The following is a 22,528-nucleotide window of genomic DNA, read 5'->3' as shown; positions in this document are numbered from 1 at the left end:
AACCACACCTCTCCACTGCCACCCTATTTTTCTCCCTGTAACATTTATAAAGCCAGAATTGGCTCTTTCTAAGTGCTGTTCACTTCTCCACCTTGAATATAATGAACACTGAATTTCGCTGATTTGTCAAATAAGAATAACACGTCAGTTGCATTTTTAAAAAGAATCTGTGGAAATTAAGAAAGTCCACATCTACAATTCTTATCTATGTACCCATATGCATTTGAAAGTATTAGCTAAGGTGAAACTGTTGAATTATCTCCAGATTTCAATTAAGGCTTGCCCTGGGTACTATTATGTTACATGGTTTCAAGTTTCTTTAAAAGGAACCAATAAAAAAATAAAAAATTAAAAAATAAAAACAAATAAAATGAACCATTTCCCAGGTAGACCAACTTCCAATGGTTAACAAATTACCTTTCCAGACTCTGAGAGAAGCAAACTCTGGGGGGCACCCCGTTCCACAAGACGAACCCTGTAGAAGAACAGTATTTACTATATACATACATACATATATATGTGTATTTGAAAAAATGGCTGCACCACGTCTACTACAGCTATATACTGCCCTCCCGAGACCTTTATTTTCTCTCTCCTTCTCATGCTAGAGCGGAGTTTCTCAAACTTGGCACTACTGACATTTTGGGTCAGATAATGTTCTTTTATGATTTTTTTTTTTTTAAAGATTTTATTTATTTATCTGAGATAGAGAGAATGAGAGAGACAGAGAGCACATGAGAGGGGGGAGGGTCAGGGGGAGAAGCAGGCTCCCCGCCGAGCAGGGAACCCGATGCGGAACTCGATCCCGGGACTCCAGGATCATGACCTGAGCTGAAGGCAGTTGCTTAACCAACTGAGCCACCCAGGTGCCCTCTTTTATGATTTTTTACGAGGGGCTATCTATCCTGTGCATTGTAGGATGTTTACCAACATCCCAGGCCTCTACCCACTAGATGTCAGTAGCAACCCTCTTGTTGTAACAAGCAAAGCCATCTATGCACGTTGTGAAATGTCCTCTGGAGGGCAAATTCTCCCCACTGAAAACCACTGTCCTAGAGAGATGCTCTACTGTGTAGGCTGGGTCGGTGCCCCGGGGCACATCAGTGAACACAGCCGAGGTCGGTGGGACCTGGCAAAGGTCCCAGAGCCCTAGGACCAGGCACTCACCTTGGGACATAGCTAAAATTCCCGTTAGCTGATGCGGAGGAGGGCTTTTATTCCTGGGGTTTAGATAAAGTGTTGTTTCAAAAACCCTACTCTGCCTCATTTATTTTGTCTGTTCCATCTTTTATTTTTAAACTCCCAGAGGAAAGAGTTTACCCATTTTAGTTCACTTTATATCAAATGTCACAAAATAGTTTTACATAGGCAGGAACTAAGTATTACATTTTAATATTAAAGAATAGCACAGCTGTTCTGAGAGTATCTGAGAATTAGAGCTTTCTTCTTACAAACATAAATCTTATCAGGTATTAATAAAAACAAATTCCTTCCCTCTTCCCATCCCTCCCTGGAAGATACAAACAAAAGGAATGAGGGAGAGAGTTTTATGCTTAGAAACTCAAATAGGGAACGAGCATAATACATCTACTGTACCTGTCATGTCTCAATGATTTCAGATCTACATACACAGTAGTTGGATCAGGCCCTGAGGTTCCCTAAAGAAAAAGAAATCAGTGCACCGTTTATTTAAAATTTAAATGAATTGTGTTTCCATATTTCACATTCTCAAATCAAGAAATAGATAATTTAGCCATACACATGAAAAATCCAAACTCTATTCGGAAAGCTCACCCTCTCTTCAGCCAGATGAGGCAGGGCTGCAGTCAACACCTGAAAGAGACTCATGGCCTCATGTTTCTTTTCCTCACTCCCCTGGGAGAGCAGGCCAGGAGCCTAGTCACAGGGGCTGGAGCAGCCCTGAAAGGTTACCATGCTGAGGAGGGTTCTCATCCCTGGACTCAAGGCAGAGATGAGACACGCCAGCATCCACAGGATTTTTAAAACCAACACTGGCCTAAGTGGACAGTAAGGAGTCTGTGATGGGGCTCCAAGGTTAAATCATCATGATGCTACCTGAACGTCCTTTGCCCATGGTCACAGAAGCCCTGAAAGTACCCACCCATGTATGCCATCTTCTTTTACTCTCCCTCTTGTCCCTACCTATATTTACCGTATTAGCCTCCCAGCTCCCTAAAATCAGACTTAGTTCTTTTCTATTATTTACCCACCAACAATAACATGGCAAAGTTGCCATCTGGCTGAAGAAAAGAATACAGGCTTATTTGTGCTTCCTTTGTTAAAAAAAAAAAAAAGAAGGAGACAAAAACAGAAGGTAAGATATTAATAAAATTCAAATAGGACTCAAAAATCTTGGTTCATCATCATGTACCATTAAACTACTAGAAGTAAACATTTAAATTGGGGCTCATCTGCTGGGCGTGACTCCAAGCGTGTGTACCTAGTAACTCAGTGATTCTACAGAATGACGCTGTGAAGAACAATTCTATTATCTTCATCCTACCAGTGAGCAAAATGAGGCACCGTGAAATCCAAATGAAGAGCCTGCGGTCCCAGAGCAAGTAAGTGGAACTGGGCTCCCGCCAGGCTGCCTGGCTTTGAAGCCTCTGCTGTGGAGCACCACACACTCCGCTTCCATTTATTATCAAGCAAGATTTCATGACAGTCACCTGTAAACATATCGCTACATTGACTCTGGATCCAAAAGTGGTGCTGACAGCCCGAGGGGACAGCCCAATGTCTTTGAAGAGCTTGGAGAAGGACTGCTGGAGGGCAATGCGGGGTCGCTCCTCAGCCACAACCACACATGTCCGGATGCAGGAGAGGTTGATTCCTCTGGTCTGTAAGACACCAATGGCCCGGGAGTTGAAGTTAGTAGGAACAGAAAAAGAACTGAATAGTAGGGCCATTGTTCTATCTCTTTGGTCAGGAAGAGCCACGGAACTATGTATTCTCATCTTAGACACTCAGGGAAAAGACTAAAGTTTTCAGAAATGCCAAGGCATTCCACTAACATCACTACCCACTGGTAAATCTGTTCATTCTCTATTTCTTTCCTCTTTTATCTAAAAATCTTAGATTCTTCAGCGATCCACTTTTATACCTCCCCATTTCTGTGCTTTAGATGTCTTCCTATTTCAAAATGGAGAGAAGGGACTGAGAGAAAAAGAAATCCAGCACTCTAGAGATCGAATCTTATTTCTTTTTATCCTTCTTAGGGTCAATCCTCTATTTTTATTTATTTATTTATTCTTATTTAAGTTCAGTTAACACATAATGTATTATTAGTTTCAGAGGTAGAGGTCAGTGATTCATCAGTCTTCTATAACACCCAGTGCTCATTATATCACGTACCCTCCTTAATGTCCATCACCCAGTTACTCCATCCCCCCCCCACCTCCCCTCCAGCAACCCTCAGTTCGTTTCCTATGATTAAGAGTCTCCTATGGTTTATCTCCCTCTCTGATTTCGTCTTGTTTTATTTTTCTCTCCCTTTCCCTGTGCTCTTGTTTTGTTTCTTAAAATCCACATAATTCTCTATTAAAGAAAATCAGTGTCCTCTGACTCTCTCATATGCCAGTCAGACATATCATCCCTGGGTACACACACAAATGAGCTCCCCTGATCTTTGGGGCACACCCCAATCTCCACTACTCTGGGGCTGCAAATTTTCTTGGAAAAAAATCCTACTGGGGGTCATGGTTCTCGTTCATCTTTCCACGAAGTCCTTTCCATTCAGCCTCCCGACTAGTTTTACCTTCCTCTCCACAAAGTAAGACTCAGATTAAACCCTGAAAGAGCGCATGAAATTAGAAAGTGGAAGAAATAAAATTTCTGAGGTTCACAAAATGTTGGCTGGCTAGAAAAAAGCAGGCAGATAGGCCTGTCAGGCCCGGCTCGGGTCTCGTCATGCGTGGCCCGTTTCTTTCAGGGCCCTTGGGACCAGCTACTTGTGTGGTTGCTTCTTACCTTTAGCACCTCCACTTGGTTTCCAAGCCCTTTGGTGCAGAGCTCCATTACTGAATAGGAGCAGAAAGTGTCCCTTATTTTGTACTGGTTGACAGTGGAGAGCCAGAGGAAAAGGTTGTTTTCTAACTCCATAGGAGGAATTAAGATGGACTGGTGACCTGAATAGACACTGCAAAGAAGAAAGGCGAGAGCTGACATTATCAATTCATCCTAGACGTCTTGATGTTTTAGAACACCATCCATTCAACAAATATTTACTGCATGTGAAGGGCTGTGTAAGGTCATATGAGATATAAAGGTCTAAGCATCAACCTTGCTCCTGTCCAACTCACAAGACACAATAACTAAAATAAAGCAGACTGGTATATACTGTAACTGAGATGTGAAGATCATAAAACCAAGATAATAAAAGAAGGAGCAAGTCATTCAAATTAGGAAAGCTGGGGCGGGGGGTGGGGGCGGTGTTTCACTGAGTAGGTGTCAGTTGACCTGGAGCTTAAAGAATGTGCAGGAGTTTGACAGTGGCTGGAGGAAATGGGGGTGGTGGTGAGAGCATTCCAGGCAGAGGAACAGCATATGCAAAGGAAAAGAAACAGAGAAGTATATGGTGTGTTTAAAGTTGTCAGAAATAGCATCCTAGTATGAAATCCTATAGCACAGGATGCATGGGGGGTGGTGAGAAGTGAGGCCAGAAGGGTTGGGGCCAAACTGTAAAAGAGCGTAATTATCATCTGAAGGAGTTTAGGCTTTACCAGCAGCAGTCTCTGTGGCTTTAAGCTGGGGCGAGCCCAGCACCATGGAGAGAGACTGGAGACACAGACACTGGCGAGGGAGGGACAGGAGAGGTGAGAGATGATGAGGGCTTGAATCCCGACAATGCAGCCAGGATAAAAAGAAAGGAATGACAGAGTCACATTTTATATGTATAGTTCGCAGCCATGAATCCTCAACTTCCTAAACCCGAGTATAGATCAGAATCACAAAGAGCCCAAGAATCCTGTATTTAAAAAATACTGGGATTGCGGTTGCCAACTCTGGAAATCTAAGTTATTAGTAAGTCTGGGGAAGGCCCATTAATTTGCTTTTTTAAAGACCCCGAGGTGATTCTTATGTACAGACAGGTTTAGGAACAACTGAGCCACAAAGGACACGACACTTAATTGGATGTGAGACGTACAGATATAGAAGTTGAAAATAATGCTCAAGTTCCTAGTTTGAGCCCCTAAGGTGAATGGTCCCATCCTATCAAAGATGAGGACACACAAGGCGAATGGCTGAGTTGTAGGTGTCTGTGAAGCACTCAGGGGGATGTCTACCAGGGAGGTGAAAATGCAGGGCTGAGAGAAGGTTCCCTGGGAGGAGTGGGGATCTGCCATTCCATAATGCTACTTTCCAGGCACATGCTGTCATCCAATCTCATTATACTCCTTCCTGCCAAACATTCTACTGTTTGTAGAATGTACGGGGGTACATTCTAGCTGTCAAAGCATGACATATTTCACCCAAGTATCATCCTTTTACTTGGCTCTGCTTCTAAAATAAGGATTACAGGATGGAGCAGAGAGCAAGTAATAAGATCACTCACTTTTTGTATGAGGCATAAAACTAACAGACAAGAAAAAAAAAGGGAATATAACCAAAACTAAATGAACTTCAGAGATACATCAGGTGCACAAATTCTGGAAACATCAGCATTTTATTGAAAGATTACCAAATTAAGGGAGCAAAGGGAAGGATGAGATGGTTATAGCCCCAAAGACATCCCCACTCATTCTGTTTCTTTGTTTTTCCATTCCTACCTGCAGAGACACCAGAGTGCAAAGCCAAGTCCACAGTAAGGGTCAAGGCAGATAGCGATCTGCCGAGAAGAATACAACTCACACTGGAGCTTGATGGCTCTACAAAGAGCGTTGACTGCAGAGTGGGACATCTGGAAAGTAGGGAACATAGAACAGGCTGGAACTGGCATCCCCACAGGCAGAAAAAGCCCTAATGATAGTTTTGAAAAGTTTCAAATTTCCCTCAAACTCCTCAAAATGATGTTTGTTTTTCATTGTTTCAAAAAGTCTATCTAAGTCTGGAGTGCCTGGGTGGCTTAATCAGTTAAGCGTCTGACTCTCAATTTTGGCTCAGGTCATGATCTCAGGGTCATGAGATCGAGCCCCATGTCCGGCTCCACCCTCAGTGCACAGTCTGCTTGAGATTCTGTCTCTCCCTCTGCCCCTCCCTACCCTCTAAAATAAATAAATAAATCTTAAAAAAAAAAAAAAGCCTACCTAGGTCTAACATAAGGTAACATATTTTTGTTCATTAGTTAATACTGAGTTCTATGAAATATGAATCTATGGTTTCTTACTGGCTTTAACTGTGACTCTTGTTATCTATTAGCTTCTAGGCCAGGTTCAGAACACTTCGTAACACACATTCCTTGGGGTTACTTATTCCGGAAGAGCCAATGCTTTTATTTAAATATAGCAGGGACCTTTGATCCTCCGCCTACTGTCTCTGGTACAAGCAGTTGGCCTCCACATCTGAAGTCCCTGGGGCAGTGGTCAGCTCTATTTTGTGCAGACCTGGCATTGTGCCAGCATCCAGAGAGAGTCAGTATCTCCAGCCCACTCTACCTTCACTCCTGTCAGCATGCCAGTTGTGGAGACACTAAAATCAAGATACGCCAACATCTCAGCAGTGGGTGGTTTATACAGCTGAGGTAACCTTTTCCTGGGTAAATCATCTGCAATGAAAAGAAAAAAACCTGATGTCAATCAGACACATTGGAACATGAAAATCATTGCTCTTCAACTGGTTTTCTAAGGCTTTGCTATGGACAAATATAGCTCCTGGGATTTGCTAAAGCTTAGGCTTCTCCTATTTAACCAAACAGCTCATGTATGTCACTCCTAGAAGTGGGCTGGGGTTGACACCACTGGGTAATATAAACAAAGCAAATCTACATCAGATAAATGTATTTACTAGAAGGTTGGTGAGGGGTAAAGTAACAAGGCGGTAGAAGACATGAACTAAGGAAGCAGATGACTGGTGTTCAAATTCTGCTCTGCCATTTACCATTAAAGTGACTTTGGAATTATTTAACCTCTTTGTTTCTGTTTCCTTATAATACTTACCCTCATAGGATTGTTAGAGAGTTGATTCACATAAAGCACTTTTCAAACAACTCAAAAACTCAAAAAGCCTTAGTTGTTATCATGCTGGTTCCAAGTTAAAGTTCATTATTTACCGTTTAGTACATGCAGTATCACTCATGGACAGCTTTAAAAGTTGTTTTTCTCCAAGTTAATACAATAGATTTTTAAGAATGAAAACCTAGAATTAGGGATTATTTTCCTTTGCTCATTTATTTATATACCTTGCCCTTCCTCCCAAATTTTCTTCATAAGTATGTCAAAACCAAGGATGTTAAGGATGTCTCTGGCCCCAACCATGCCTCTTTAATGACTCCTATGGCTTTCTGGATCAAGAAATAATTCTGACTCTAAAATTTAAATCTCTGTGGGTCACATCTGGTGTGACCAAAATTTAAATCATCTCTGGTCAAACCAAAGAATTTATCTATCACTTTCAACCAGCTTTTGTATAGTGTAGGGTCACTCATGTTCCTACAGAAACCTTTCTGTTGTCTGTATCACAGCCCATAGTTCAGGTCTTCCTGAAATGCGACTGAGTCCAATAACCGTAGTAAATCTACCTGCATCATTAACACCAACCCACTCCATTTGTGTTATATATAACTGCGCTTACGTCCTTAAGTAACAAATGTAAAAAACTCTAGTTCAGCATTTGGCACATAACCACCACAAATACCTGCCATCCCTGCATTTAAACCCATACAAATGTTCCTGAGTTGGACAGACACCATGTGGTACTTACTGAAAACAGGGAGAAAGGAAATGAATGGTTAAGAGTCTGGGAATGGAGCCAAATCAACTGGGTTTGAATTTTAGTTATGCTACTTATTTAACCTCCCTATATCTCAGTTTTCCTATCTGTAAAATGAGGATAAAATTTACACCTATCTAATAGGGTTGGTGTAAGGATAAAATTAGGCAATATATGTTAAATGACTGGCATATAGCAAGGGCTCAATAAAAGATGTTATTATTATGATTATATGTGAGGTGCTTTACATTATGTCATTTAATCATTACAGCTCCCTGAAGTGGTTATTACAACTCCCACTTTATGGACAATTTTGCCCTAGTAGGGATACACGGAGAGTAACAGAGTATCAGGATTTAAATATCATCTCTCTGACTCCAAAACCCACTCTCTTCCCTCTACCACCATTCTCCAGGTATCCCCACATCTTATCCCCCACCGTGCTTTATTAGCACGAATATCATCTACAAGTCATGTACTTCATGGTTTTTAAAGTACTTTCCTATTATGCTGCACTTGACATTCTTGTAAAATACGTGAGTCAGGTAAGGGTGGTTAGCATTTTAGGAAAGGGTAATCTCAGAGAAGATTATATAGAAAATAAGTACTTGAGCTTGAACTAGAACCAGGTCTTCTGACTCCTAGTCCAATGCTGCTTTAACTAGATCACATCTGGAAGTCGAGGATCAGATCATCTCAAGATTTTATATGGTCTTACGTGTACACAGTTATATTCTGCATAAAAACCTAACCACCATTTGAGGATGCCAAGAGTAAGAGCAAGACACTTTTTTGTTTCAAGAGCTTTTAGCAGACTGTGATCTGCATCTTTGGATCTGGTTGCTGTAGCATCCAGTCCTTTGGTAATACAAGTGAACCAGACACGAAGTTTTGCTTCTGTCTTAGCAGGTGGAATGTGTTGCAACCTAAGAGTTGTATAAACATCTTTGGCATGAGAATCTAGGTGATCTCAGGGAATGAATGTTCTTGCTCCTTCAGTAGCTCTGGAGAAATCTCCCTTTCACCTGTGTCAATGATGGTTGGCCACGTTTTCACGTCCACAGCTGCTGCTGCCTCTCGGGACCTCAGTAACCTCAGCAGGGTCTGTGTGGTGAGAATGCAGGCTGCTTTGCTGACCTAGAAAACAAATGGACAGAAATAAGCACCAGGAAGCTCAGTTCCCATGTGGCACCACAGGCTCCGGCTGCTGCTAAAAGCAAACTCATACTGGACTAAAAGCACACCATACTGGACAGGACAGTATTCGTTTTTCAAAGAACACACAACAGTACAGTGGATGCTGGTGTGTCCCCTACATTTGTCCTTCTGGAACTGTAACACTGAATTGTCTCAGAAGGATGGACCTGTTCACAAGTTACTGTAAATAAATATTCTCAAATATTTCATAGTTAAAATCTCAGTGTGGATGCCAACATCTCTTGATTTCGTGAAGACCATGTTAAAGTAAAAACATGGATTTTGTACTGCTCAGGGAATGAGAGGAGTCAGAGGGTCATCTCTACAGGAGTTCGTGTTTGCCACAGTCTAGTGAATGGAGAAATGTACTAGGCCTAGAACATATCCTGAATTTGAGGGATGCGGAGCTGTCATGGAAACTAAGCTCTCCTTTCACACCTATACATGGAAAACGCAAAGTGACCAACTTCCCCTTAAACTGCCAACAGAAGGAAACTCCCTTCCCTGCTGCTCTGTCCTACTTTGCAGAATATAAAGAGGGCATTCTGCTGAACTGAACTTTGTAATAAAATCATCTATGGTGAACATGGCTTTTACACCACAGGCTCTGGCTGCTGACAGAAACAAATGTTACACAAATTAGAATTCTGCCTCTTTGCTGTAACATGAATTAGGATATGATGCAATACAGATTTATGTTACTTCCTTCAACTCTCATATCCTTGAGAAACTTCTATCACTTCCAGGGCAAGATCTGGATACCTTTTAAGACTATGCCAAGTGAATTTTATTATAAAACTAACCCAAATAAAAATGACCAACACTGGGGAGAATTCAGTTTGGCATGTCAAATTACCTTGGCTACTGTGCAGAAAAAATGAGAACATTTTTTTAAGAAGGGAGATAAAAAAAGTTTTATGGAGAATTACTAATGACAGCCTCACCTCCTTAACGTTCATGATAAAAATACAATTCTGTACCTCACCAATAATCACTTTCCCATATTCCTTCCCTGAAAAATGCTAGTCATTTTGTTCAGATAAATGAAAAGGAGGTGGTTTTCAGGAGACAGATTTCACTTCCCGACTCAACAAAACCGGAAATTTAGTAAGGATCCTGAGGCAAGATATACTCAGTACTTACATCAACAATCATGCGGACAGTAGGCAATGTGGCCGTAAGGTTCTGAGCATGAGGAGGTCGGACAGTGACAGGTATGCACCCCGCATACAGGCAACCATAGAATGCAGCTATTAACTCGATGCCTGCAAGACAGAATAACTTAGCTGCCCTGTATCACTCAGTAACTAAAAGGCAGATCTTCTAAAACCAGTTTATTAAATCATGTGCCAGATAGCTTATTGAGATCATAATTTAACATAGATAATAGCAGAAGAAATTTTTTAAATCGAGAAGGGACTGAATGTAAAGAAGGAAGCATATAAAACAACTTAAAAAATATACAGAAGCCAAGAATAAGTAACAAGAAAGGAAGTCAGAAGTAAAGAAAACTCTTGAAAGACACCTAAGGAAGGTATTTTGAAATCACTACTTGATATTGCTTAGAAGAAATAACGGCAGAAATTAGGTCTGGTAACTTAGGAAATAAAAGAATGGGGAAAGGAGGGATGAGGAACACCTGAGCTTTAAAAAAATATTTAGAAGGCTGCTGTGTGACAAGCAATTAGACTTCTGAGATGTTGCTCCACCTGTGGGTGCGAGTTTTAGGGAGGTAAAGCGTGACTCAGTTTGAAGAAGACTTTCCACTATCAGGACATGGAGAGTGGCCTTTTCAGGAAGTGCTCTGGTCCATCACCATGTCATTCACTGGTGGATGGAAGACAATCTTACAGGAACACCATAGGAGGGTTCTTTTACCAGAGGACTTTTTTTTTTTTTTTAAAGATTTGTATTTATTTATTTGAGAGAGAGATAGAGAGAGAGTGAGAGAGAGAGCACAAGCAGGGGTGAGGGGCAGAGGGAGAAGCGGACTCCCCGCTGAGCAGGGAGCCTGACGTGGGACTCGATCCCAGGACCCCGGGATCATGACCTGAGCCAAAGGCAGACACTTAACCAACTGAGCCACCTAGTCGCCCACCAGATGACCTTTTAAGAAGTCTTAGTATCAGTATAAATAAAATAGCATAGTGAGAATCACAGAACAAAATGAGCTAAGGGGGATAAAAGACCAGAGAAAACCAGAGGTATGAGTGGGTAATGTGACAGAAGAATAAAGAAACGAAAAACTCAAATATTTCACCTAACATTTTTAATATTTACACCAAACTGTCATCAAATAATTCTGAGTCCCTCTTACTGTGAAGAGAACATTTTTAAATTAAATGAGAGCATGGAAGATGAAAGCAGCAATAACGAAGACTACACATCAATCAGGATATAAAGAATGCAAAGTCAAAAGAGTTCACACATAATATTCTTTAGGAACTGGGTGAAATGGTCCCATTCCCGAACACTCCTAGAAACAAAGCACCTCTTTTGAAGGTTCCAAACGTCAGAAAGTCTTCACTTATTCATTCGATATTTACCATAGCACCAGGAACTATGCTAGACAGTGGGAATACAAGACTAAATACAACAGACACAGTCCAGCAGAGCCATGGTGCTGCCCAACTCCAGGGCGTGAAGCTTGGTTCTTACCTTAGCCTGGGTGCCTGGGACTCCCAGAGCTGGGAAGTGCCCAGCCTATGTGGGCAAAGATGGCGGCCCTCACTTCCTGGCCTCTCATACTCTGTAGTCTGGTAATGGAGCTTGAGTCTAGTTTACCAACCCAACACCTACCAGGTGGATAGAGCAACACCACGTTGTCTCCTGCATTTAGATGACCCTTATCACCAAGAACGGACGCAATCCTCTCTGCTCGCTTATGAAGCTGAAGGCAATTGGCTGTGCACACAGTAGTTCCCTTGAAATAGAAGAAAGTATAAGTGGGTCAAAACTCAGGAAATTAAACAGTGACAAGTACAACGTTATGTCAGAAAGGCTTGTGCCTTGGTAGATTCTCTTTATCAAGTTATCAATTCCAGTGAAAATTCCCGTAGGACCGAAAGACGTGTGGTATTTCTTTTTCAATGCCTGATGGTACTTAGGGAATATCAACATTAACTTAAATCAAACATACGTATCTATAGTCTTTCTTGTTTAAGACAGCTTCAAAAACACCTAGGAATTTTTTATTTAAATGAGGAAGTAAGAATGGAAGGAAATAAAGGAAATAAAAGTAGGATGAGGGCAGGAGTCACTGCTGGCCGTGTGGCCACGTGCATCATGTGCATTTGCTGTGTGTCACACAAATTTGGCTCCGAGTATTCTAACAGCAAAGATGTAAACAAAACAGGAACAACTGGAATCAGAGTCCACTCGCTGATAATAAAGATTAGCAGATCAGAAGATGGCCAGCTACTCCTTTTTTTTTTTTTAAAGATTTTATTTGTTTATTTGACAGAGAGAGACACAGCGAGAGAGGGAACACCAGCAGGGGGAGTGGGAGAGGGAGAAGCAGGCTTCCCGCGGAGCAGGGAGCCCGATGCGGGGCTTGATCCCAGGACCCCGGGATCATGACCTGAGCCGAAGGCAGACGCCTAACGACTGAGCCACCCAGGCGCCCCCAGCTACTCCTGATCCTGAGAATAATTTCTCCTTGAGGTCTTCATCAATTCCTGAATGTCAATCCAAGTTTCACTGAGCTGGACTTTTTGAAACCCTTTTGTGTGTCAAGATAAACCACACAAATATGAAAGTGCATAGAATATGAATGTACTGCATAATGGAAAATTACAAAGCAAGCACTGGGCTAAGAATGGGCAGGCATGAAGAACACCACTGCCAGCAGCAGCAAAGCACACCCAGGGGTGCCCCCCCGCTCCCGGTCTAGTCTCGTTCTTTCTTTCCCTCCATACGTAACCGCTACTTTGACTTTTTAATCTTAATCACTGATTTCCTTTTCTTTATAATGTTACCACCCGTGAAAGATGTGATTTTATAGAAATGTAATGTACAGTATATACTTCTGTGTTTTGCTTCTCTCTCTCAACATTAACAGTCATCTCTGCTGCAGTGCACGGGTGTAGTTCTCATTTTTGTTGCTGCGTAGTATTTAACTGTACAAACACACGACAATTTATTCATCCATTCTGCTGCTGATGGACAATATCATTTTTATACATGTATCCTCATGCTTAAACACATGAGTTTTGGTAAAGGGTAGACCTAGAGATGGAATTCTGGGGTCACCGCATATGCCTATCTCCAACTTCACTAAATAATACCAAATTATTCTCTGCCTATTGTGCTAATACCACCCTATCTTAATTATTGTAACTCTGTAACTCAAAAAGTCTCAGAAGAAAAACAAGTTTTATTTTTAAAGCTACTTTAAAAATAACTTTTAAGTTTCTTTAATATAAAATAGTACATGTTCAATATGGAAAAGAGAGATAAGTAAAATATAAGATATAACCACTATCAACGTTTTGCTGTATATTTTCCTGGCTTTTAAAAAATGAGTATATATTATATACAAATTCACATGTGACATTAAAAAAATGTTACCATATTATACTATCTGCCTGAAGTTGTGTATTGCACTGGTAAAGAATGTGGGCTCAGAAGCCAGCTCTGGGTTCAAATGAAAGTGCTAATTTCCTAGTCCCACCACTTACTAGATCTCAGGCAAGTTATTTTATATCTCCGGGCCTCAGTTTCCTGAACCTTAAAATGAACTATAAAATATATAGCACCCAGAACAGGGTCTTCAGTAGGTACTCTATTATTATTATTATTTTTTAAAGGTTTATTTATCTCAGAGAAAGAAAGTGAGCACAAGTGGGAGGGGCAGGGGGAGAGGGAGAGAGAATCTCAAGTAGACTCTGCACTGAGCACGGAGCCCTATGCGGGGCTTGATCTCACGACCCTGAAATCACTATCTGAGACAGAATCAAGAGTCAGACGCTTAACCGACTGAGCCACTCAGGTGCTCCTAGGTTTGATTATTTTACTGAAGTTAGATATGTTATTCTTTACCACTTACACATTATGAATATTTTCTGCATAATCAAATATTCTTTTATAACACTGTTTTGAATGGCTGTATAGTATTTCATGCCATCATTTTATATGCCATAATTTACTTAGTCAACTGTCTATTGTTGGACAGTAAAGTTATAACACTAAAATGGATATCCCTTTGGCTAAAGTCAGGGTTAAATCCATAAGGCCATTTCTTGTATCTTACAATATTCTTCTTTTTGGCCTACGGTACAGTAGCAAACTAAACCTTCAATAAAAACAATTTTCTGGGGGTGCCTGGATGGCACAGGCAGTTAAGTGTCTGACTCTGGGTTTCAGCTCAGGTTGTGATCCCAGGGTCATGAGACTGAGCCACTGGGCGTGGTGCCTGCTTAAGATTCTCTCTCTCCTTCTCCCTCTGCTCCCCCATCCCCTGCACTCTCTCTCTCAAATAAATAAATCTTTAATTTTTTTTTTTTCCTGGGCATGAGGGAACAATGTGATATGGTCACTAAGCTTTCTGACAGTCTGGGCTAGTCCAAGGTAACATATTAGAATATGCAGAAGAATAAATGGACTAAATGTCTTTGAGTCAACACATACATTATTTCTCTAACCAAGAAGCAAATTTAAACTTAGGCTCTCTAACAAATACCTGGGGGTGCACCTGGGTGGCTCAGTTGGTTGAGCGACTGCCTTTGGCTCAGGTCATGATCCTGGAGTCCCTGGATCAAGTAATGCATCGGGCTCCCCGCTCGGCAGGGAGTCTGCTTCTCTGACCGCCCCCCCTCATGTGCTCTCTCTCTCAAATAAATAAATAAAATCTTTAAAAAAAAACAAAAAACAAAACACAAATACCTGGGATACAGGTTTCACAGGGCTTTAACTGTAGCCCAGCTTAGAAGCGGAGTGGGGAAGTAAGCTGGACTGACATTTTCTTACTGAAATTGAGGACCCTAATGAATCCACGGGCTTGGAGGGAAGCCCAATTCATTTAGAGTAGAACAAGGAAGTCAAAAAGTTTTCTATCAGAGTGCAATGGTCTTTAGATTTTTAATGATTTTTCACTAAGATGCGTAGCATACTCCCCTTATGAGGTTCTATCACTAAATAAAGTCTCAAAAGTATTTGTATAAAATACATCAGAATCCAGGGGGGCCTGGGCAGAAGGGGGCAATTTGGGTAGGTGGCCCAGCAGATTTCTTTTTTTTTTTTTAAAGATTTTACTGATTTATTTGACAGAGAGAGACACAGCGAGAGAGGGAACACAAGCAGGGGGAGGGGGAGAGGGAGAAGCAGGCTCCCCGCAGAGCAGGGAGCCCGATGTGGGACTCGATCCCGGGACTCCAGGATCATGACCTGAGCCGAAGGCAGTCGCTTAACCGACTGAGCCACCCAGGCGCCCGGCCCAGGAGATTTCAATAGGCCCTACAGTCCTCCCCCGATGGTGGGAAATACTGTTATACGCCATTGTCACAGTACTTTTAGCCTCTGATTCAGCTGTTAAAACAAGTATTAGCACATGCCCACAGAATGCCTAACTTATATAATATTCTGGGGAGCCTGAGTGGCTCAGTTGGTTAAGCAACTGCCTTCAGCTCAGGTAATGATCCCGGGGTCCTGGGATCGAGCCCCCATCGGGCTACCCGCTCGGCGGGAAGCCTGCTTCTCCTTCTCCCACTCCCCCCACTTGTGTTCCTGCTCTCTCTCTCTCTCTGTCAAATAAATAAATAAAAATCTTTAAAATACATATATCTATTTTATTCTGATGAACCATCCATTAGAAAGTATCAGTTAATAAATTTTGAATAATTTTCAATTTGTTTTTTATCTGTTAGCAATAAATCATTTAAGTATATAGTAAAAATAACTTTGTTTCAAGAAATATTTATCTATGGGGCGCCTGGGTGGCTCAGTCTGTTAAGCGTCTGCCTTTGGCTCAGGTCATGATCCCAGGGTCCTGGGATCGAGTCCCAGACTCCTTGCTCAGCAGGGAGTCTGCTTCTCCCTCTTTCTCTCCCTCTGCCACTCCCCCTGCTTGTGCTCTCTCTCTCTCTCTCTCAAATAAATAGTAAATAAAATCTTAAAAAATAAATGTTTATCTAAAGTCATTTTCTTCCTGGTGGAAGTCCAGAATTAAAAGTCAAATTGGGTTAAAAATGATATGACATAATGCATCCTATACATCTGCAGATCTATGGAACTGCACTGTTAGCCCCACTGTTCCTATCAGAACTGAATAAAGGTGACTCGACTGTAACATGAGGAGAGCCAGCATTAGATAACACTCCAGGAGGTCTCATTTCAACCTTGAAGTGATTGCACAATTTATCCTCATATGTCAAAACAAGGAGAAAGCAGTAACTCCTCCCTCAGAGTTGACAATGGAAATTTTCTGATGGAAGAGATCAAGAGTGCCTAAGATCCCCCGTAATAGTCATCTGATTAGACATATACAGTTGGATTTTTAATACCTTGGCATTTAACAGCATGAAGAGTACATGGTCAGGAGTTGCCTGGGCTCGCCACTGTAAAATCTCTGCCAGAAACTGGTGCTGAAGTCATAAAGCAGAAAAAAGAATCAGGGTCAGTAACTTTGGAAAAGTTGGATAAGGCATCTCCCATCTACTGCCTGAAGCAGAAGTTCTGTTCTTGACTTTTTTATAAAAATCAACACATCTGAACTCTTCTTACCTTCCTCACTAAGTCATTCTCTTCAATTTGCCCAAGATCTCTTCCTGCAGCTTGTGCTATGCGTTTTCCAGCAACCAGATTCCCAACCATCACAGAAGCAGGGCCCACACCTGTAAGTAAAGGCAAAAATCAACTCTCTGGGGGTGGTAATTCAAACTATATCCCTGAAGTATTTCCAGACTGACCCAAACTAGTTCAAATATTCATTCAACAATTCAGACTGAGCATTCCTCTAGGCACTGGGGGCACAGTAGTAAACCAGCCAAACAGCCTGTTTTCTGGTGCGGAAAGGCAACCAGTAAGTACATATACAAATAAACCATGTCAGGTAGTAAGAAGTGCTAGAAAAAAACAAGACAGAACCAGAGAAGAGACAGGGATTTTGGAGGGTGGAGGGGAGCAGGTGGGCTCCTATAGCTTGGGTATAAGGAATTTTTCACTCTGAGGAGGTAACAGTTGGTTGCACTAGTTCCTATTGATAAATAATTTCATCAGGTCCAATCACAGTATGACCCTAAAAATGGACTTAACAGTAAGGAATATCTGGTCTGGAAAGAAATCCGCCATCTATGAGAACTGAGAGTGGGTTCATCAGGAATCTCAGAAGTGCTTTATTAAAAGTGAGTAATGACAATGTGTTGTGGGACATTCTATAAGACAACTGGCCTGGACTCTTCAAAACCCGTGTCTTTAAGAGAAAATAAGGCTAGGAGTTTCCAAATTAAAGGACATGACAGCCAAATCAATGCATGACCTTGACTGGATACTAAATTTTTAAAAATCAGTTGTAGGGGTGCCTGAGTGGCTCAGATGGTTAAGCGTCTGCCTTCGGCTCAGGTCATGATCCCAGGGTCCTGGGATCGAGCCCCACATCGGGCTCCCTGCTCAGCGGGAAGCCTGCTTCTCCCTCTTCTTCTCCTGCTCCCCCTGCTTGCGTTCTCTTGCTGTGTCAAATAAATAAATAAAATCTTTAAAAAATTAAAATTAAAAAAAATCAGTTGTAATAAAAGGGTGAAGAAATCTGGATACAGACTGTGTATTATTAGATGATAGCATTATATTGTTAAATTTCTTTCTTTTCTTTCTTTCTTTTTAAAGACCAAGTATGGGGACGCCTGGGTGGCTCAGTCGGTTAAGTGTCTGCCTTCGGCTCAGGTCATGATCCCAGGGTCCTGGGATCGAGTCCCGCATCGGGCTCCCTGCTCCGCGGGGAGCCTGCTTCTCCCTCTGCCTCTGTCTCTCTGTCTCTCATGAATAAATAAAAAAAATAAAATCTTTAAAAAAAAATAAAAAAAATAAAGACCAAGTATGTGTACAGGAGCAGGGGTGGCAGGTTGGGGGGTGGGCAAAGGGGGAGAGAGAGAGAATCCCAAGCAGGGTCCACATCCAGTGCGGAGCCTGAGCGGGCTCCATTTCTTGACCCTGAGTTCATGACCTGAGCTGAAATCAAGAGTCAGATGCTTAACCAACTGAGCCACCTAGGCGCCCTAAGGTTAAATTTCTTAATAGAATAATGGCATTGTTGTTGATTAGGAAAACTTTAGGACTTTTGTTTTGTTTTGGTCTTTGGAGATAACATTACAGAAATATTTAGGGGTGAAATGTCATGATTTCTGCAATTTATTTCCAAAGAGTTCAGTAAAACAATGTTAACAACTGGTGAATCTAGGGAAAGTATACAGGTGTTCATTGAGGTATTCTTTCAATATTTCCATGGGTCTGACACTTCCAAATAAAAATGGAGAACTCACTGAATTCTACCTCTGAAACTAATAATATATGTTAATTAATTGAATTTAAATTAAAAAATAAAAAGGGAGAACTCTCCCTCTCTTCAAGAAAAAAGTGCTAGGGTGCTGTATGCCTTTCTTGACAGTTGCTTGAAGACTCTATTGTACCAAACTAAGCAGATGGCTAAAAGATAACAAAACTTATTACCATTCATGTTTTGAATAAGGTTGATGCTACATTATGAATTAATATTAAATATCCTTTATTGCCAAAATCTGTTGATCCTAAATATACAGCTGGAATAAAATCACTTAAATCATAGACTCTAAATAATTGGGGAAGTATAGGTAAAGGGTATAAGGGAATTCTCTGTACTATTCGGCAACCTGAAGTGTGAAATTATTTCAAAATGAAAAGTTAAAAAATTTTTTCACGTCGAATAAAAAACTCAAGTATAAAGTACTCCAACACTCTGCTGGACAATTTGAGTCTACAAAGTATCTACTGAAATTTTAGGTATAATATGCAAAACTCCTTCCTAAGAAACTGTATAACAAGTTACAGAAAAGATATGTTATATTGGCAACAGCCTTTTATTTTTTTAAAGATTTTATTTATTTATTTGACAGAGAGAGAGAGAGCACAAGCAGGGGGAGCAGCAGAGGGAGAGGGAGAAGCAGGCTCACCAAGCAGGGAGCCCGATACAGGGCTTGGTCCCAGGACCCTGGGATCATGACCTGAGCCGAAGGCAGACGCTTAACTACTGAGCCACCCAGGCGCCCCTGCAACAGCCTTTTATATAGGCAGGGACTCAGAGTGTATCTGACTGTGTTAGCTACCCAATCCTGAAATTAGACTGTAAAATTAATAAAGGTGTGTGTTTTTATTTTATTTTTTATTTTTTTTAAAGATTTTATTTATTTGACAGAGAGAGATAGTGAGAGCAGGAACACAAGCAGGGGGAGTGGGAGAGGGAGAAGCAGGCTTCCCATGGAGCAGGGAGCCCGATGGGGGGCTCGATCCCAGGACTCTGTGACCATGACCCGAGCCGAAGGCAGACGCTTAACGACTGAGCCACCCAGGTGCCCCAAGGTGTGCGTTTTTAAAAGTGAATTTTTCAGAGTAGTTTAAAACAGCAAAAATAATTCAGCAGCAATTTCTTGAGGTCCTTTTGTGTGCATTCCTTAAGTCTAAAGATCACAGAGGGTGAAAAATAACTGAAAGCAATAACATCTAGAAGGCTAACTGCTGACACCTTGCTGCACCTATAAATACGCCTTCGCCTTATTTTTCCCCACAAAATTATGCAAATTTCCTGTGGCAAAGAATGCTAGTCATCAATCCCAATATCTATTCTCCTCTTCCTCCTTAATAACAGACCCCCCAGTTTTAAGCTATGCAAATAAATGCCTGGAATTAAGACTATATTCTTTAGAGTGGAAGACTAGTATGTAAGAGAAAGTATATGTGCAATTTCTAGAAAATATGTTTAAAGGGCAAGGGTATTTCCTTCTTTGCTTTTTTTTCCACTTAGCTAGAATATAAGAAGATAGCTGGAGGTCAGGGGGCCTAACTGGGCCCTGAGGCAGTATGCTAGGATGGCCGTGGCAGATTGTTTTATTTTCTTATAATCCTTCCTTTCCTTCCTGTTGTTGCCGAGATAATATGACAGGAGTATACCTCTCTGCTCTAATGACTCTGGGCATGGTCTGAACTTGTTTTGGACAATGACATGTTAGGAGCCATGACACAAACAGAAGCTTTAAATATGCTTGTGTGGTTTGGCTTGCCTTCTTGCTTTTGCCATCTGCCTTGAGAAAAATATGGTGCAGTAGCTGCTGGTCCCATGATGAGGAGACACATGGAAGAGTTCCGAACCCAACTATAACCTGGAATCAAGCCAAGCTCAGCTGATCCCAGCCAAGTTTAGCAGAGCCACATCCCATGAGTGAAAAATAAGTGCTTTGAAGCTATTGAGTTTTTAGAGTTATCTGTTATGTGGCATATCTGTAAAAACAGTTGACTGATACAATGCCAGAGCAAGAAGATGGGAAGCTGGAACCACAATGACTGGGGAGCTACCACCCTAGTCCCACACTGCCTAGCTCTGAATTTCTTTTACCTGAGAAAGAAAAACTTTTCTCTTGTTTTTTAAGCAGCTATTAGGTTTTTCTGAAATTTGTAGCCAAAACCAGTCCTAATACATTTCCCATTCTTTTTTTTTTTTTTTTTTTTAAAGACTTCATTTATTTGACAGAGAGAGCCCATGAGCAGGGGGAGCAGCAGAGGGAAAGGGAGAAGCAGGCTCTCCTGAGCAGGGAGCTCAATGCAGGACTTGATCTCAGGACCCTAGGATCATGACCTGAGCTGAAGGCAGACGCCCAACCGACTGAGCCACCCAGGTGCCCACGTTTCCCATTCTTTACACAATAGCTCCAACAGGCAGCTCGCTGAGATTTCTGTCACTAGGCTGCCTTACCTTAACCTTTTCCATCTTCCTTTTCCTCTCCTTTCTTACCTCACTCCTATTCATCTCCACTTTCCCATATTCTTCTTAAATCCCAACCTCTCATGTTATCCCCACATCATCTCTACCCCATCTGTGCCATGGTTTTCAAACTGCTTTGGTCCAACCCATATCCATCCCACTAAGATCTTAGCAGGACATCACAACAGACAGCAAAAATACAGAATCCAAACCTAATACTTTCATTAGACAAGGCAGATGCCATACCTGTGGGGGCTTAGGAATAAATCTTTTATAGAGGTTTTATTGTTTAATAAAATTGAAATCTGGCTAGCAAAAGCAATGTTTTAAGCATCTAGTATGTCTCTAGATAGCATCTTTTAAGCACCTACTATGACATGAAAGGTTTGTTAAAAGAATCCTGGGTTGGGGCACCTGGGGGGCTCAGTCGGTTCAGTGTCCGCCTTCGGCTCAGGTCATAATCCTGGAGTCCTGGGATCGAGCCCCGCGTCGGGCTCTCTGCTCTGCGGGAGTCTGGAGTCTGCTTCTCCCTCTCCCTCTGCCGGCCACTCCCCCTGCTTGTGCACCCTCACTCTCTCTATCAAATAAATAAATAAAATCTTAAAAATAAAATCCTAGATTAAATGCTATTTAAAATAGCATTTTAGGGGCGCCTGGGTGGCTCAGTCGTTGAGCGACTGCCTTCGGCTCAGGTCATGATCCCAGGGTCCCGGGATCGAGCCCCGCACTGGGCTCTCTGCTTGGCGGGAGGCCTGCTTCTCCCTCTCCCACTCCCCCTGCTTGTGTTCCCTCTCTCGCTGTGTCTCTGTCAAATAAATAAAATAAAATCTTTAAAAATAATAAAAAAAAATAGCATTTTATTATCAAGAGTATGCTTATTGTTATGAACACTGAGTAATCTATAAAATTGTTGAATCATTACATTGTACAACACCTGAAACTAATATAACACTGTATGTTGATCATATTTCAATTAAAAAAAGTTATTTAACATATTAAAAACTATTTAATACAATAGGATTTTAGGGATGCCTGGATGGCTCAGTTGGTTAAGCGTCTTCCTTTGGCTCAGGTCATGATCCCGGGGTCCTGGGATCAAGTCCTGCACCGTGCTCCTTGCTCGGTGTGTGTGAGGGGGCTGCTTCTCCCTCTGCCTGCCTCTCCCTCAGCTTGTGCTCTCTCTCTGACAAATAAATAAATAAAATCTTTTAAATAATAATAATAAAATAAAATAGGATTTTACTCATATGACAAATGAATGTAGGTCTTCAGTAAACCAGGAAGTAAGATGGAGAAGGCGCTGTGTGTTATATGAATCTGCCACACACTTAGGCAGGCAATATGAAGACAGTTTTTATATATTTTTTTATGAATTACTTACAGACTTCTTGATTTTGACTGCCCCTTCAGAATATTAGCCTCCATAAACTCTTATTTCCACTAGCAGAAACTGATAAATATCATATATACTTTGCTAGTGGATGAGTTGACAATAACAAGTATCTA

At 41.5% G+C, this 22,528-nt stretch overlaps 1 protein-coding gene across 4 annotated transcripts in view; it reads right to left on the bottom strand.

Annotated features, from left to right (window-relative positions):
• DIP2B (DIP2 acetate--CoA ligase B (putative)) overlaps positions 1-22,528 on the bottom strand; it is a 190,733-nt gene that overhangs the window by 11,866 nt on the left and 156,339 nt on the right. For all 4 annotated transcript variants that reach the window (XM_081821653.1, XM_081821655.1, XM_081821656.1 and 1 more), the window contains 11 exons: positions 16,804-16,913; positions 16,584-16,664; positions 11,884-12,007; positions 10,228-10,349; positions 8,913-9,024; positions 6,615-6,724; positions 5,790-5,920; positions 3,991-4,159; positions 2,691-2,861; positions 1,597-1,658; positions 418-475 (listed from right to left, as the gene is read on the bottom strand). In XM_081821653.1, coding sequence (XP_081677779.1) covers positions 418-475; positions 1,597-1,658; positions 2,691-2,861; positions 3,991-4,159; positions 5,790-5,920; positions 6,615-6,724; positions 8,913-9,024; positions 10,228-10,349; positions 11,884-12,007; positions 16,584-16,664; positions 16,804-16,913 — 1,250 coding nt within the window. The remainder of the gene's footprint in view (positions 1-417; positions 476-1,596; positions 1,659-2,690; positions 2,862-3,990; positions 4,160-5,789; positions 5,921-6,614; positions 6,725-8,912; positions 9,025-10,227; positions 10,350-11,883; positions 12,008-16,583; positions 16,665-16,803; positions 16,914-22,528) is intronic.

This window comes from Leptonychotes weddellii, chromosome 5 (assembly GCF_054177405.1).
Source record: "Leptonychotes weddellii isolate Sample4059 chromosome 5, ASM5417740v2, whole genome shotgun sequence".
NCBI classification, from domain to species: Eukaryota; Metazoa; Chordata; class Mammalia; order Carnivora; family Phocidae; genus Leptonychotes; species Leptonychotes weddellii.
The sequence above is the reverse complement of the archived record's forward strand: the minus strand, read 5'-3'. Positions and strand labels throughout refer to the sequence as shown.